Source organism: Saimiri boliviensis, chromosome 5 (genome assembly GCF_048565385.1).
Source record: "Saimiri boliviensis isolate mSaiBol1 chromosome 5, mSaiBol1.pri, whole genome shotgun sequence".
Classification (NCBI taxonomy): Eukaryota; Metazoa; Chordata; class Mammalia; order Primates; family Cebidae; genus Saimiri; species Saimiri boliviensis.
This window is the reverse complement of record NC_133453.1, coordinates 13,930,215-13,947,212: the sequence shown is the minus strand read 5'-3', so window position 1 is coordinate 13,947,212 and position 16,998 is coordinate 13,930,215. Positions and strand designations below refer to the sequence as shown.

Below are 16,998 nucleotides of genomic sequence, written 5' to 3'. Positions count from 1 at the left end.
CTGGGGACTTCAGACTCAGACAGAGGGAACCTCAGGGAAATGATGCATTGTGGAGAATCTGGGTTCCTGTTTTGGTTCGGCCTATAGAGCCCTTGTTTTCCTCAGTAGAATGAGGGGGATTTTAATCATTCTACTGGGCACGGAATCAGCCTGGGATGATATTTTACATGTCTGGTGCATGGTTAAGGAAGGAGATGTGGTATCTTTTATCTGATTCTCAAAAGGGACTCTAACCCCAAACCTGTTGAGTCACTGGTCTAAGTGACTTCCAATATCCTTTGAATTAGAAACTTTGTATGTGAAGATCCATTTTCACTGGGCGTCACGGCTCACAACTATAATCCCAGCACTTTGGGAGGCTGAGGTGGGTGGACCACTTGAGATCAGGAGTTCAAGACTAGCCTGGCCAACATGGCAAAACCCCATCTCTACTAAAAATACAAAAATTATCTGGGTGTGCTGGTGCATGCCTATAATCCTAGCTACTTGGGAGGCTAAGGTGGAAGGATAGCTTGAACTCAGCAGGCCGAGGCTGCAGTGAGCCGAGATCACACCACTGCACTCCAGCCTGGGTGACAGAGATATTTCATCTCAAAAAAAAAAAAAAAAAAAAAAAAGGGAAGGGGCTGGGCACAGTGGCTCATGCCTATAATCCCAGAGTTTTGGGAGGCCGAGGTGGGCAGATTGCCTGAGGTCAGGTGTTGGAGACCAGCCTGATCAACATGGTAAAAGCCCATCTCAGCTAAAAATACAAAAACTAGCTGGGCATGGTGGCAGGCACCTGTAATCCCAGTTAATTCGGAGGCTGAGACAGGAGAATTACTTGAACCCTGTTCAAAGCGGAGGTTGCAGTGAGCTGAGATCCAGCCATTGCACTCTAGCCTGGGCAAAAACAGCGAAACTCTGTCTCCAAAAAAAAAAAAAAAAAAGAAAGAAAGAAAAGAAAATCCCTTTTCATGCAATCATATACCCTACGTATCATGCTCACAGCTGGAAGATATAGCAAAATACTCTTCAAATGGCAACTTCTAGTTCTTAGAGAGAATGGACTCCTATTTATCAGATTTGAAGATGTCTAAAATAGACCAAGAATGTAACCTGTATAAGAAAGGAGAAATAGGGCTTGTTAAAAGTACCCTGAAAGCCCATGAGTTATAAAAATGAGTCATTATTCTAGAGGGTTTCCTGCCTTTTAAGGACTGCAAATCAGAAGCAATGCTCATGGGAGACAAGGCCATGCTCCTCCGGGTCTCTTGGAGGTGGCGGCAGCAGCAGCCTTGTCCCAGCTGTGGTCCAGGACGCCTGGCTGCAACCAGGGCTGCAGAACGCTGGGTTGCTTTTCTGTGGGTTTTGCCACATTCATCAAATGTGGTTGCTGTCAACTAGATGAAGTACAGCATGGTGGTTACAAGCACAGTGTCTGAATTAGACGATCCAATCCTGGATCTCCCCTGGGAGCTTGAGCAAAGCAACTTAACTTTTCTGTGCCTCAGTTTCCTCACTTATAAAATAGAAATGATCACATCACCCACTTCCTAAGGTGCCCATGAAGATTAAGTGATTTAATATATGAAAAGCACTTAAAACAGTATCTGGTAGATAGTAAGCATTCCATGTACTTGGATGGTAAGAGCATTTCAAGTATTACATATCCAGGCCTTAGTATTGGATATATAAAAGCACAGGAAAAATGGCCTGGAAAGTTCACAAAGTGCTGTTACTCTTGGATGAGGGGATGTGGATGGGAGAGTGTGAGATGTGGACAGGGGACCTTTGGCTTTACTGGCTGCATTAGTTTTTCAGGGCTTCTCTAACAAACTGTCACAAGCTAGGTGGTTGAAACAACAGGGATTTATGCTCACAATTCTTTTTTTTTTTTTTTTTTTTTTTTTTTTTTTTGAGACTTAGTCTTGTTCTGTTGCCAGGCTAGAGTGCAGTGGCGCCATCTCAGCTCACTGCAACCTCCACCTCCCAGGTTCAAGTAATTCTCTTGCCTCAGTCTCCCAAGTAGCTGGGACTACAGGTGTGCGCCACCACGCCCAGCTAATTTTTTGTATTTTAGTAGAGACGGGGTTTCACCATGTTGGCCAGGATGGTCTCAATCTCCTGACCTCGTGATCTGCCCTCCTCAGCCTCCCAAAGTGCTGGGATTACAGGCGTGAGCCACCGTGCCTGGCTATGGTCCCAATTCTATAGGCTAGAGATGAGGAATCAAGGACTCAGCAGATCCATACTCCTTGCAAAAGCTCTGGGGAAGAAGCCTTCCTTGCCTCTTCCCGTTGCTGGTGGTCCTAGGTGTTCCCTAACTTGTGAGCCTGAATCCCATCTCTGCCTCCATCACAACACAACCTTCCTCCCCATATGTCTGTGTGTGTCCTCTCTTCTTATAGAGACACTAGTGATTGGATTTAGGACCAACTCTAAATCAGAAGGATGTCATCTTGAGTTCTCCAATGAATCACATCTTCAAAGGTCTTATTCCTAAATAAGGTCACATCCTGAGGTAATGGTTGAATGTGAAGTTTTAGGAGGTGCTTCAACTCACTATACCAGCATCGTTTTGCTTTTTTTTCAAAACAAGATTGTATTCATGTGCTACTTAGGACATCAAAAAACAAGATGAAACAAAAAACGGGTGTGATGGGAAGCTAATGTATACATGTATACACTTGCTTCTTCTGTCTAGATTGAAGAGGAGCTGGCTGATGGGGAAAGAGGAGAGTACAATGACATGGCTATCACTTGTGGAATGCTTCTGCCAGACATTGTCTTAAGTGCTTTTCATATATATTAAATCACTTAATCCTCAGAGGAACCTTAGGAAGTAGGTGATATGATCATTTCTATTTTACAGGTGAGAAAACCGAGGCACAGAAAAGTTAAGTTGCTTGGTCAAGCTCCCAGGGGAGAGCCAGGATTGGACAGTCAGAATCAGAAACTGGACTCATAACCAGACATGAAGGACATGCTCTACTGTCCTTCATGTCTGAGCACACATAGGCAACACAGGTCTGAGTCAAGAAACTTTGATACAGCCGGGTGCGGTGGCTCACGCCTGTAATCCCAGCACTTTGGGAGGTCAAGGCAGGCAGATCATGAGGTCAAGTGATGGAGACCATTCTGGCCAATATGGTGAAACCCTGTCTCTACTAAAAACACAAAAAATTTAGCTGGGCATAGTGGCACGTGCCTGTGGTCCCAGTTACTTGGGAGGCTGAGGTGGAAGAATCGCTTGAAACCAGGAGGCGGAGGTTGCAGTGAGCCGAGATTGCGCCACTGCACTCCAGCTTCATGACAGAGCAAGATTCTGTCTCAAAAAAAAAAAAAAAAAAAAAAAAAGAAACTTGACATCACTTCCTCAACACACAGACACTCCCCTTTTTCTCTTCAAATAAAGCATCTATAAAAGAACATGTTGTTTCTGTGGTTAGAAGTGTCTGGAGAATTTTATCTGCAGAATCTCCTGAACTGGACATAGTCTGATATTTATTTAGAAGAAATAAAAACTTGCACGAACTGAGTAAAAAATAATTGTTCATGCATATCACTGACTGCTGTTCAGATCACTTAGAGCACAGTTTCAACCAGTCCAAGTGCAGCAATGCTCTGGGCAAAGGGTAGCCAAGCACAAGGTGGTTCACTTACGGCAGCCTCTGGCAAATTACAGCTAAACTGAAGTTCCGGTTGACTTGGTAACTTACAAACAACACACGCTGAACGGAGAAGGAATTGGTATACCATATTTAAAACAATGAGAAAAATGATAGCGGTGCTTACATGTATGCCAAGTGCTGCGCTGAATATATTGTCTTACTCTGTTTTTACTGCAATCTTCTGAATCATTCATAGACCCAGAGGTGCGGTGGTAACTAATGATGAACTGATAAGGGTGTCCTTCTGGTAAAAATGACCATGGCCTTGTTCCTGTAAAGTTGCTCCAGGGACTTCCCCACTCATAAGCAGCCTTGGACTTTTCACTGTTAAAGTCCTTTGCTGTAAGTTCAATGCAGACAGGGACATCACTGTATAGCAAGTTACCTAAATGAATAATCAGGATGTTTTCACTGTGGGAAAGTGGTATGCGTAAATTTTCAGGTGATTTCCCTCATTTGAATAACTTCTTGAGTCAAAACAGGTCCTTCAAGTGCATAAGGTGCTCAGCCTGAAGCCTTGGGGCTGGCGTAGCATCCTTATAAAGCAGAAACCTCAGGCTAACAGAGCCCAGTTACGTCCTGGGGTGTTTATATTCCTAGTGCCCAGCTCAAGACCAGGAAGTGTCTCCTATGTTTTCCTTTTCTCATGTGGCATTGATTTGGATTCACAAGAAAAGGATTCAACAGAGTGTGGTGCTGACCGTACAGGTTAAATTACGGCCTCTGAAGTCCAACCACTGGCCTTCCAGTGCCGGCTCCATCACTTCCCAGTCATGGGACCTTGGTTAGCTCTCAGCTCGGGACCCTTAGTTTCTTCATCTGTAAAATGGATGAAACAATAAAATCTACGTTCAAAGGTTGCCGTGAATATTAACCAGGTGCTTAGTCAACCAGGTAACATTAGTCATTGTTGCTGGGGTATCAAAAGTGGAGCTCTATGCAAGTGATTCCCTGCTCAGGGGATGGGGTATGATGGCGACATCAGTCAACTGGACTCAAGAGAGTTGCTTTGTGCTCAGTTCACCACGTGCTGTCTAAAGAGCCACTGCCTATCTGCCAGCATTTGTTGAGAAATACAAAAAGAACGAGATGAGGTTTTTTTTAGAGACCCACTTTTAAAATACCCCCATCTGACCCCTTCAAAATGGAGGGTTGATGGGTAGGCTCCATTTTCCTTTTCTGTGGGCCCAGCCAGCCGCACTGGTGTTTCTTTTCTGATAACTAAAGCAGGTTTCTCTCCCCACAGGGGCCCCTTTCTTTCCCCTGAACCAGAAGGGAAGATCCCCTTTCTCTTTTCAGTAATGGGCAAGAACAAAGTTCCATTGACAATGTGAATGGAGCATTTCTTACCCTGGACACTCTTTGCACTGCAGAGGCAGGGACCTTTTCTCCCTCCCTTGGCTTCTGAAGATTATGATTCAAGTCCTCTACAGGCGACAAGGGCAGCCCAGGAATCCTGATTCTGGCACAAACCAACCAAAGAGGGGGAAGCTGCTTGGTTGCAGAGCCGCCATGCCAGGTCATTTCACCCGTGGCTTCTGAGACATGCAACCCCTAGAATTTCCCCTGCCTCGCCTCCTCTGGGCCTGCCCTAACCACCCAGTAGCAGCCTCTCCTTTCATATTCTATTACTTTACCCTGCTTCATTTTCCATTAGAGCACTTAGCATCACCTGGTCCATTATATTAAAGTGTTTGTCTGTTCTCCCTCCCAACAGAACATAAAGTCCAGGAAAGTAGATGTTGTCTTGTTCATTGCTGAATCCCCAGTGACTAGCACAGTGCCTGGCAGGGAGCAGATGCTCAGTAAATTTTCACTGAATGAATGAAGGAAGGCTGAAAGGTACTTCTGGTTTCTCTCTAAAATCCAAAAAATTATGTCTTTCTGATAAATGGATAACTAAATTCAGGTTGCAATGGTTCTGTGCTTTTAGAATGGCCAGAGGTTGGATCAGTCAATTAACTGGCACATTTATGAAAGATTTTTCTCTTTTTTTTTTTGAGATGGAGTTTCACTCGTTGCCCAGGCTGGAGTGCAATGGTGCGATCTGAATTCACCGCAACCTCTGCCACCTGGGTTCAAGCGATTCTCCTGCCTCAGCCTCCCAAGTAGCTGGGACTACAAGTAAGCACCACCACGCCTGGCTAATTTTGTACTTTTAGTAGAGACAAGGTTTCTCCATGTTGGTCAGGCTGGTCTTGAACTCCCAACCTCAACTGATCCACCCGCCTCAGGCTCCCCGAGTGCTGGGGAGCCACCTCAGGCACCACCATGCCCGGCCTATGAACCATCTTCTATGGCTCAGCAAAGCAGGAACACAGAAGGCTGTGACCTGGTCTCTGCTCTCTGACAGCACAAAATTCAGCTGATGAGACAAAGCTCACAAATGACAGTGGAAAATGGACCAAGGTAAGAGCAAAGCAGGTCTCCAGCAACACAGAGAGCTGGAGGGCAGGTATGCAGCTTCTGTCTTTCCTGGCATCTCTAAGGAAAGGGAGGCCGGGTACCCGCCTGTCAGTGCCACAGCCACTGGTGGCGAGGGATGTGTGCCCTTCAGGTGCCTAGCTTCTACATTCCTGGTGCTCTCTGTAGAGTCTACCCAGAAACCACACTGATATTTCCAGGAAATATACACCAACGGCTGTTCTCTGGAGGTTTTGCCCCCTCTTTCTTTTCTATCATGCTGCTTCTTACAAATTAAAAAGCAAGTCAGGAAGCAATGTTAAAAATAATCAAACCACAGCTAAAGGAAGCTACGTTCAACAGAAGAGATGGGGGTGTGAGGGGATTGAGTCAACTAGTATTGCACGGTGCTTTAGACTTAAGGCCCTGTGATTATTCACTCTGTGAAACCCACCGGAGCCTGTGGAAGTTAATGGGGCCACCGTTACTTTTCTTTTCCATGACTTATGTGGGCTGTACAAATGAGCCCTGGCTCCACGGCCAAAAGTGGGAAATGTCATGCTGTCATGCCACGGGGAAGGAAGAATGTTAATCAAAACGCAAAAGCTACAGCTTCAGTTTTCCTACGTTGTAAATGCTGATTGCTGTCAGGTAGCTCCTCTCTGTAATCTAAAGCAGCTCTGGGCATCACAGGGGCAGAGGAAAGGAACATCTGAAGACCCTAAGTATGGACAATATTGAGGCCAGGCACAGTGGCTCACACCTGTAATCGCAGCGCTTTGGGAAGCCAAGGCAGCAAGATGCAAGATGGCTTGAGGGCAGGAGTTGAACTCCTGGGCCAGTCTGGGCAACATGGCAAGACCCCTGTCTCTACAAAAAATATTAAGAATAACGATCAGCTGGGCGTGGTAGTGCGTGCCTGTAGTCCTAGCTATGCTGGAGGATCACCTGAGCTCAGGAGTTGGGGGCTGCAGTGAGCCATGATTAGGCCACTGCACTGCACTCCAGCCTGGGTGACACAGCAAGATCCTGTCTCAAAAAAAAGAATGGACAATACTGAGGTTCTCCAGCCACCCCTACCTGACTGAAACTGGGTGTCTGAGGGAGGATTTGAGGGCTTCTGAGAAAGGCTCTGTGCTCCAAGACTTGGGGCTAGGGGAAGATGAACAGGAATGTGGGGGCTTGGGGAAGAAGGCAGCTTGCTTTGTGACCATTTCAGTATTTTTGAGGCTCCCAGAATATTAACACATGAAGAGATGTCAAAACAGGGCCTCCCATGAAATACTATTGATTTGATTTTTTTTTTTAAAAAAAGGGACTCCCAAAACTGTGGCATATTTTAAAATAATTAAACTCAATCAATATATTAAGTTTAATCAATATTAAACAATATACAAGTAAACAAAACACAGCAATTGCGCTATTTGCAAAGTAGGTCCAAGACTTACTAAAAATATGAGCACACTGCAGGTAGTGAGAATGGCATGGGACATGCATGTGGGTCTGGCAATATCTTCTGTTGGATCTTTCTGACATTGCAGTAACTCAGAGATACCGTCAAAAGTCTAAACCCAAGATGGGCGGGTGGCTCATGCCTGTAATCCCAGCACTTTGGGAGGCCGAGGCGAGAGGATCACTGGAGGTCAGGAGTTCAAGACCAGCCTGGCCAACATGGTGAAACCTTGTCTCTACTAAATAATTAAAAAAAAATTAACAAGGCATGGTGGTTCACGCTTGTAATCCCAGCTACTTGGGAGGCTGAGGCAGGAGAATTACTTGAACCTGGGAGTCGTAGGTTACAGTGAGCTGAGATTATGCCACTGCACTCCAGCCTGGGAAAACAGAGTGAGACTAGGTCTCAAAAAAAAAAAAAAAAAAAATCTAGGCCGGGTGCGGTGGCTCAAGCCTGTAATCCCAGCACTTTGGGAGGCTGAGGCGGGTGGATCACGAGGTCGAGAGATCGAGACCATCCTGGTCAACATGGTAAAACCCCGTCTCTACTAAAAAAAATACAAAAAATTAGCTGGGCATGTTGGCGCGTGCCTGTAATCCCAGCTACTCAGGAGGCTGAGGCAGGAGAATTGCTTGAACCCAGGAGGCGGAGGTTGCGGTGAGCCAAGATCGCGCCATTGCACTCCAGCCTGGGTAACAAGAGCGAAACTCCATCTCAAAAAAAAAAAAAAAATCTAAACTAAGGTCCTTTACGAATGGAAAGCCCTCCAGGGACAAAGCCACCACTGGCCAACCCAGGATGTCTCTTATTGCTAGCCCTGCTTTGCTCTCAAGTAAACAGGGGCCTCTTCTTGGGGCCTCGCCTGCAGGCATGGTGCGCTTGCTGCTGGCTCCCTGGCTCCCTGGGGCCTCTCCAAACACCAGGATTTGTCGGAGATCTGTTCTCTGACTCACCACTAGTGATAAGCCAGGCCAAGAACCTTTAAGCAAGTCAGACAGAGTTCAGGGAGATTTTAGATTCTTACCACTGGAAGTTTGAGTCCAGAATTTGCAAGTTCCTTAATGAAACTGTTGTAGCTTTGACAGAACTGTCGTCATTCTGGAAAACAGCAGAGACAACAACACACAGAATGCTGAGCCTGCTGCGTGAAAGTGAGGGAAGCTTTACTTCTGTCTCCCCATGGCTGCATCTATTTATTCATTCAACCAATATTTATTGAGCCCCTTCTAAGTGCCAAGTCTCACAGTAAGTGCTGGAGAAACAATAGTGGGCAAACACAGACTTGGTCCCTTCCTGGAGGAGGCCTGCAGTGTATGGGGCTGGGGGGAAGGAAGAGGGATCCTAATTGAAAATCACAAAGCAATGTAAGTAGCCACAGCAGCAAATGCTAGAAAGAAGTACGTGGGCTATGAGTACATATAATGGGGTCTGACATGGTTAGGCATGTCAGGAACCAATCTCTGAAAAACGGATATTAAGCTGGATCTGTTCATGCCAGTGCACTCCAGCCTCGGCGACAGAGTGAGACTCTGTCTCAAAAACAAAACAAAACAAAGACGGAAGCTGGATCTGTGATGGTTGAGAAGGGAAAGAAGAGTTGGAAGATCATTTTTGCCAACAAAACAGCATATGCAAAGGCCCTGTGGTGGAAACCAGGAGAATAGAAACAACTGAGAGGATGTAGGGCTGGAGCAGAACCGTGGCGACCTAGGACAGTCCCCAAGGCACTGGGGTATAGGGCAGAGGCCAGGGGGCAAGGGAGTGCTGGGCCAGGCTGGGAAAAACCGAGGGTGGGCAGGAAGGAGGCTGCCATTGCAGGGCTTCTGAGCCTCCTAGGTTTTCTTTCATCCTAAGAGCAATGCCAAAGTCACTGAAAGGCTTACGTAGGGGGAGGGGACTGGCGACATATGAATCACATCTACATTTTGAAATGATTACTCTGGCTGCAGTGTTAACATCTCTAAAGGTAATTTCTCCTTTGTAAATCCAATAAGCAGGGTCAGTATTCAGTTACTGGAAGCAGAGGCCTTGCAGCCAGATCTGGGTTTGAATCCTGGCTTCACGCCTCACTTCTGGCGTGGCCTTGGGCAGGCCAGCCTTCCAGAGCCCTAGTTTCCTCCTATATAAAACAGCGGTAATGATACCTCTTTCTGCGTTGCTGTGAGAGTTTAGGAAGTTACATAAGTAGTCTTGCTCGTTACACAGTGAACTCTCGTTGGGATTTTTTGAAAGTAGAAACCGACTTTGACATTATGTGTGGCATGAAACAAACAACATCTTTACTTGAGGAAAACATCTTGGACCTAAACTTCACCTTCCTACAGATCCACAGTTTGGAAATACTGTACCTATTCTTGTCTCTCTCTCTATTTTTTTTTGAGGGACAGTCTCACTCTGTCACTCAGCCTGCAGTGCAGTGGCACGATCATGGCTCACAGCAGCCTCAACCTGCTGGGCTCAGGCGATCCTCCAACCTCAGCCACCTGAGTAGCTGGGACTATAGGCACACGCCACCACACTCAGCTAATTAAAAAAATTTTTTTCGTAGAGACAAGGTCTTACTATGTTGCCCAGGCTGGTCTCAAACTCCCGGGCTCAAGCAATCCTCCCACGTTGGCCTCCCAAAGTGCTGGGATGACAGGCATGAGCCATTGTGCCCAGCCTTACTCCTGTCTCTTTAAAACAACAAAAACACAAGAATCAACCAACCACTCATTCAACTGTTTGTGTAAGGTGCCGCAGTCATGGCTTCTGAATTTGGAACGCGTCAGATGATAAACCATGAAGAAATGAGCAACCAGCGAACAAACAAATGACAAGGGAGGGCTGCAAATATAGAAACAAATAAGCCAGGGGCTGTGGCATGGGGGCATTTGTTAGTTATGAATAAGAGACTGCCGGGTGTCATATTTAGCCAGCATGGGGCTGGTAAGTAAGACTTCTGTTTGGATCAGTCAAGGATTCAATTTTGCTTTCATCTTTTGAATGGCCCGGGTCCCTGTCGGAACTCCAGGGCCCATCTAAGTGGCTCACTGCCTGTAATCCCAGCATTCTGGGAGGCCAATGACGGTGGATCACATGAAGTCAAAAGCTGGGGACTGGCCGGACCAACATGGTACAACCCTGTCTCTACTAAAAATACAAAAATTAGCTGGACATGGTGGTGCATGCATGTAATCCCAGCTACTCAGGAGGCTGAGGCTGGAGAGTCACTTGAACCCAGGAGGCAGGGCTGAGATCGCACCATTGCACTCCAGTTTGGGCAACAGAGCGAGACTCTATCTCAACAACAACAACAAAAACTTCAGCAGACCTTAAGTCAAGGGTCTTGTCAAAAATACTCAAGAGCCAGCTTTCAGTGGTTCCCACTGGCCAGTGATGAGATGATGTAAGCATCGGGATATAAAGTATATTCAATATGTTTAAATCCTTGAGTTTGTAATAGCACTTTAAAAATATTGATTGCCCAGCCTGGACAACATAGCAACAACTTGTCTCTGCAACAAATAAAAAAGGCAGGTGTGGTGGTCCTAGCTTCTTGATGGGGTACACTGAGGCAGGAGGATCACTTGAGCCCAGGAGTCTGAGGCTGCAGTGGGCTATGACCGCAGCATTGGGCTCTAGCATGGGTGACTGAGTGAGACCTCTCTCCAAAATCTAGATATAGATATCTCTTTATATATTGATCAAAATCATGTATTTTGATCAATATATACATTATTTTGAAAATGTGTGAATGAAGAAAAGGAAGCAAATATTTGTCCTGCATTTCTGACAGGAACAATACCAAATAAAACAGTAGACGAAGGGAAATTTTCTTTCTTTATAGAAAATTTTCAGCTGATAAATGAAGGAATGAAATAATTAGTTTTATTTATGTATTTATTTATTTATTTTTTGAGATAGAGTCTCACTCTGTTACCCAGGCCGAAGCGCAGTGGCATGATCTCGGCTCACTGCAGCCTCTGCCTCCCAGGTTCAAGCAATTCTCCTGCCCCAGCCTCCCAAGTAGCTGAGATTACAGGTGCCCACCACCACCACACAGCTAATTTTGTATTTTTAATAGAGAAGGAGTTTGCCATGTTGGCCAGGCTGGTCTTGAACTCCTGACCTCAGGTTATTCACCTGCCTCAGCCTCCCAAAGTGTTGGGATAACAGGTGTAAGTCACTGCTCTCAGCCAGAATGGCAGAATTAGAATATCACTGTTTTCTAATTGTTAATGAATGAATAAATCTAGAGATTAATCATCAGTGGCTACTAACATCATGAAAAACATACTTTCTCCTCAATTTTGTGCCTCCTGATAGAAGAACACAATGAAATGAACGCGTGTGCCAGCAAAAAAACTGAACTCGATACAAGGGAGCTAGATCCAACTACCAATTTCTAGGAAATGGAACCGAGGAACACGTCAAATGATACAGACGATGAGAAACTCTACAGAATAAAGTGCCCAACTACTAAAACAAATGAATTGTAGTTAAAGAAAAATGGAGAAAGCCAAAGAGACTTTATGAGACATACTACCCAGTTGCAAGGTGTGGGTTCAAACAAACTGTAAAAATTTTATTAAAATATTGATCATTGTCAACTTGAACACTAGTGAGATGATCTTTAGGAATTATTAATGTTTTAATTTTAATCTTTCAAGGTGGAGTCTCATTTTATTGCCCAGGCTGGAGTGCAGCGGCGATATTAGTTCACCGCCACCTCTGCCTCCTGGGTTCAAGTGTTTCTCTCACCTCAGCCTCCTGAGTAGCTGGGACTACAGGTGCATGCCATCATGCCTGGCTAATTTTTTTTATTTTTAGTAGAGATCGGATTTCACCATGTTGGCCAGGCTGGTCTTGAAATCCTGACCTCAAGTGATCCACCCGCCTTGGCCTCCCAAAGTGCTGGGATTACAGGCGTGAGCCATTGTGGCTGGCTTATTGTTAACTTTTCAGATATGCTAATGGTATCATGGTTAAGTGTGTAAGTGATCAAGTTTTTATTTTTTAGGGAGACAAATGAAACTATGCATCATTTAGATGAATTGTACAAAATCTAGAATATGCTTTAAAAATAATAGGAGAGGGGATGGAGAGGGATGGGCTGAGGTCTTCATAAATCAAGATTAGCCATGAGCTAATAATTGTTGAAAGTGGTCCATGGGCTCATGGGAGTTTAATATTTTTCATAACAGAAAAGTTTAAACAGCTGGGAGCGGTAGCTCACTCCTGTAATTCCAGCACTTTGGAAGTCCGAGGTGGGTGAATCATGAGATCAAGAGATGGAGACCATCCTGGTCAACCTGGCGACACCCCGTCTCTCCTAAAAATACAAAAATTAGCTGGGCATGGTGGCACACACCTGTAGTCCCAGCTACTCGGGAAGCTGAGGCAGGGGAATTGCTTGAACCTGGGAGGCAGAGGTTGCAGTGAGCACCATTGGACTCCAGCCTGGTAACAGAGCCATACTTGGTATAAAAAAAAAAAAAAAGTTTAAAAACATTCATTGGCCAATCTATCTGTCCATTTCTTTTAATATTAAAACATTAATTATTATTAGTAGTATTATATTAATATGCAATCTCACTTTCTTGATTCATCCAGTCCATTTCATGGGCGATGTGGTGGATTGTCTTGGCTATTAGAAAACCTAGATTCTTATCCATTCACCAGCCCAGGGATTTGGGAACTTCAGTTCTCCGGGTCTCCCTGTACTCCTTTGGAAAATGAGAGATGGGGATATTTCTACCATCCCGCCCCAAAGCTGACAGTTGCAGTGACTAAGAGATTTGGGTCCTGCAGTATGACTGTCTGGGTTGGAATGGAGCTTCCCCCTAGGTATACCCTTGGGTGAATTTACTTAATCCCTGAGGGCTTCATCTTCCTGTTTTGTAAAATGTAAATAACAACAACGCTGACCACAAAGGGTTGTTGTGAAGATTACAGGACCGATTTCATGCATTCATTCCACCAACACTGAACACCTGCTCTCCAGCTCTGGGAGGGGAATGCGGTGGAGTGGCAAAGAAAATATATGGGCCGGGCTGTTTAGAGTCTAAAGGGAGAGCCGAGATCACATACGCTAAACACTAAATAAGTATTTCAAATAGCTAGAACTGAGATGAAAATACAACGCAGCAATTTGATGGACAGCAACTTCGAGAAAGGTGAGCTGCAACATTAACTAGGCTGATCTGGGACAGTCTGGCAGAGGTGACATCTGAGCCCCACCTGACTTGGAGGACGTCAGCTATGGATGATCCGGGTTTCCATGTGCAGCAGCGGTTCTCAACCTAGGTGACTGCACCACCCTAAACCTCCCTCCACTTTTGTCAATGTCTGGGGATTTCTGGTTGCCATCACTGCGAAGTGAGGGGTTTGTTCTCCTATCTAGTGGATATAGGCTAGGAACACCACCCGGTATCCTGCAGTGCACAGGACACCTCAAGCCCCCCAAATTGGCCGGTCCATAGATAAAGAGAGAACAGCAGGGGCAAGGGTCCTGCAGGACTCAGAAAGGAGCTTGCTGTGTTCGGAGAACTCAAAATCCCGTGTGGCTGAGTGGGGATGATGAAGAATGAGGTGGAAGGGGCTAAACTATGGAGCACTTTGCAGGGCATGGTGAGGAATTCGGAATTATCCCCAAAGCAGTGGTGAGCCCTTGAAGAATTTTAAACAGATGGGGAAGGTAACCCATGTGAAACGCTTTGCATATATAAGCGCTCAGTAAATAGTGTCTATTACTAATATTATTATCACTGCTGTGTCTTCCCTGCTTTGCTTCAGACCCGGCCCTTGCCATGGCGCGGCCGCAGTGACTCCTCCCGGCCAGCAGAGGGCGCCAGCCGACACTTGGCCGCCGGCCGCCCGGGGCGGGCCTCCTCTTGCCGTCCCCTTCCTCGTCTTTTCCCCTCAGGAGAAGTCGGGAAGGTGGCGGCGGTGGCGGTTGTCCCGGCCGGGCCGGTTGGTGTGGCCCGTCAGCCCGCGCACCGCAGCGCCTGCGCCGCGTCCAGCCCGATCGAGCCGAGCCGCGGCGGCCGGGTCCGGCGCGGGCGGCGCGCGCTGACGGAGGGCGGCGGCCGCGGCCAGGGCGGCCCGTGGGACCGCGGGCCCCCGGCGCAGCGCCGCCCGGCTCCCGGCCCTGCCGGCCTCCTCCCTCGGCACCGCGGCCATGGCGGCCAGCGCGAAGCGGAAGCAGGAGGAGAAGCACCTGAAGATGCTGCGGGACATGACCGGCCTCCCGCACAACCGAAAGTGCTTCGACTGCGACCAGCGCGGCCCCACCTACGTGAACATGACGGTCGGCTCCTTCGTGTGTACCTCCTGCTCCGGCAGCCTGTGAGTGCGGGGCGGACGGGCGGGTGGCGGGCCCTTCCCGGGAGGCGGGGGAGCGGGCGGCGGGGCCGGGATCCTGCCGGGGCCGGGGGAGCGCGCGGCGGCGTGGGAGGAGGTCGGGGGCGGCCGTTGGGCGCCGGCTGGCGGGCGCGGCGCCGGGGGCTGCGGGCTGGATGCGCTGGGCCGGGGCCGCCGAGCTGGGGATGCGCTTTCGGCTTTGCCGGGTGAGGGCTGGCGCTCGGGGCAGCCTTCGTGGGTGGGACGTGGGCGGGGTTGGGGTCGGGGAGGGGGCGGCCGGGGCGAGCCTCCCGGGTCTCCGCCGAGCCTGTGGCCGCCGCCCTCGCTCCCCAACTCCCCGGGGCGCCGGGCTGTGGGGGGAAGACGCGGGGAGGCCGGGGAGGTCGGTGCGGGTCCTTTGTGTGCCCCGCCTCTCGGCGGCCCCGGCGCGGCGTCGCGGAGCGAGGCACCTGCCGGGCGCCGGCGCGGGGGGTCAGGGAGAAGCGCGGGTGGGAGGAGCAGGGACGCCTCGCCTGTGCCTTTTTTCCTGGATTGAGAGCAGCTAGGTAACTGGAAGAAAGCAGGCACTTCGGAATAGTAGCAGAATGAAAACATCTTAATGGCAGATATGTGAATCCCCAAGGAAAAGTTCGAAAGGATTAATTGCGAGAGGGGAAGGCAGAGGAGCAGATTTGAAGTCGTGGGGTTTTACTTTTATGGTCCGAAGAGAGTGTTGAGGAGTTTGGGGAAACTTTTAATGGCAATAAGGTACAGTCTAGGAGCTGTATCATTCTAAATATGATGGAGGTATCTGTGAGACTTACCTGTATCTGTTGTCAATACCAAAGTGCCCTGGCTGTACACAGAAATGAGGAGATGTAGCTAGTCAGCATGTTTTCAGAAAGACACTACCGTCCTGAGTTACTGGGATGATTTGTGTTTGTTCTTTGCTTCATTAAGCTTTATTTTGATAAAGATTTTTATTGCCGCGCAATTTCATTTGGAAAATTTGCAGGTAGTTTTGGAATTGATGGAATGCCTTTATGTTACTGATTATCTTGTATTCAAAGTTACAACGTGGCAGTTGCTAAGTATTCTTAAAACCTTTGCTTGCAAGATTAATACTGAGACAAAGCATGTAATACTTTATGTGGGAACATTGATTTCTTAGAAAATGCAGAACATGCCCAGTAATATACTATTTGCTTTTTAAAGTTGGGCAAAGAGGCATTATTAGTATTACATGAATATTACTTCTTCAGCGACATTTTTGGGGTGCTTATTGGGTTGTGTAAACAGCAAAGTCTTGTTCTCTTGGTTCTTACAGTCTAGTGGGGATGCATAAGTAAGAGAAAGAGTCATAGGCAACTATTGTGCTGAGCATTCAAATTGTTTGATAGGAGAGTCCTCACGGTTACTTTTAGGCTGTGTAATCAGGCAGACACTCTGAGAAGTTGCCAGTTAGTGACATTCTTGAATTGCTACAGAATCACAGAGCTAGGTGGTATCAAAGATGTAGTCTGGTTCATGCATTTAGTTTACAGAAAAAGGAGTAAAGCTAGAAAGTTGTCACTTATGTTGGACAACGTTGGTTCCAAAATGAAGACAATTGAACAATTTTAATTGTATTCGATTTTTATTACATGCTTAAGAAGTATGTCCTGCTTTTACTAAACACAGGTCGTTTAATGCATTTAAAGTATTTGGCTTGAAAAATATACATATATCTACAGTTCTAGATTTCTGACATTTCTGTGTAGTCCTTGTAAGTACAGCAGCAAATATGTAATATCAAGGAAATATTTTCCAGTTTCTTTCTAGATACCACATTTCAACAACATTGTATATAAAAGGCTATCTCAGTATAATGACAGTTGTCTGTCTTCATGAAATTTAATCTGTGGCCGATGGGACTTCATTTCTCTATTGAGTCATTATTCCTCAAATATTTATTGGCCACTTGTCCTGTGTCATATACTGTGGGAGGCACTGGAGTATCTGGATCTTAACTGTACTATGGAGTGTGCTTTCTAAGTACGTAAACACATGGTACTAGGTACACATGGCTTTGAATTCTGACTCCAAGTATTATGCGGTATTCAGAATGCCACTCAGTCTATTCGAGCTTGAGTTTTCTCATATATGAAACAGTGAGGATAAGATTTC

At 46.8% G+C, this 16,998-nt stretch overlaps 1 protein-coding gene across 9 annotated transcripts in view; it reads left to right on the top strand.

Moving 5' to 3' along the window:
* The first annotated feature begins 14,390 nt into the window (after positions 1 to 14,390).
* The window catches only part of AGFG1 (ArfGAP with FG repeats 1), a 72,336-nt gene continuing 69,728 nt past the window's right edge, over positions 14,391 to 16,998 (top strand). For all 9 annotated transcript variants that reach the window (XM_039469861.2, XM_039469860.2, XM_039469858.2 and 6 more), the window contains exon 1: positions 14,391 to 14,838. In XM_039469861.2, coding sequence (XP_039325795.1) covers positions 14,672 to 14,838 — 167 coding nt within the window. In that variant the 5' untranslated portion in view covers positions 14,391 to 14,671. The remainder of the gene's footprint in view (positions 14,839 to 16,998) is intronic.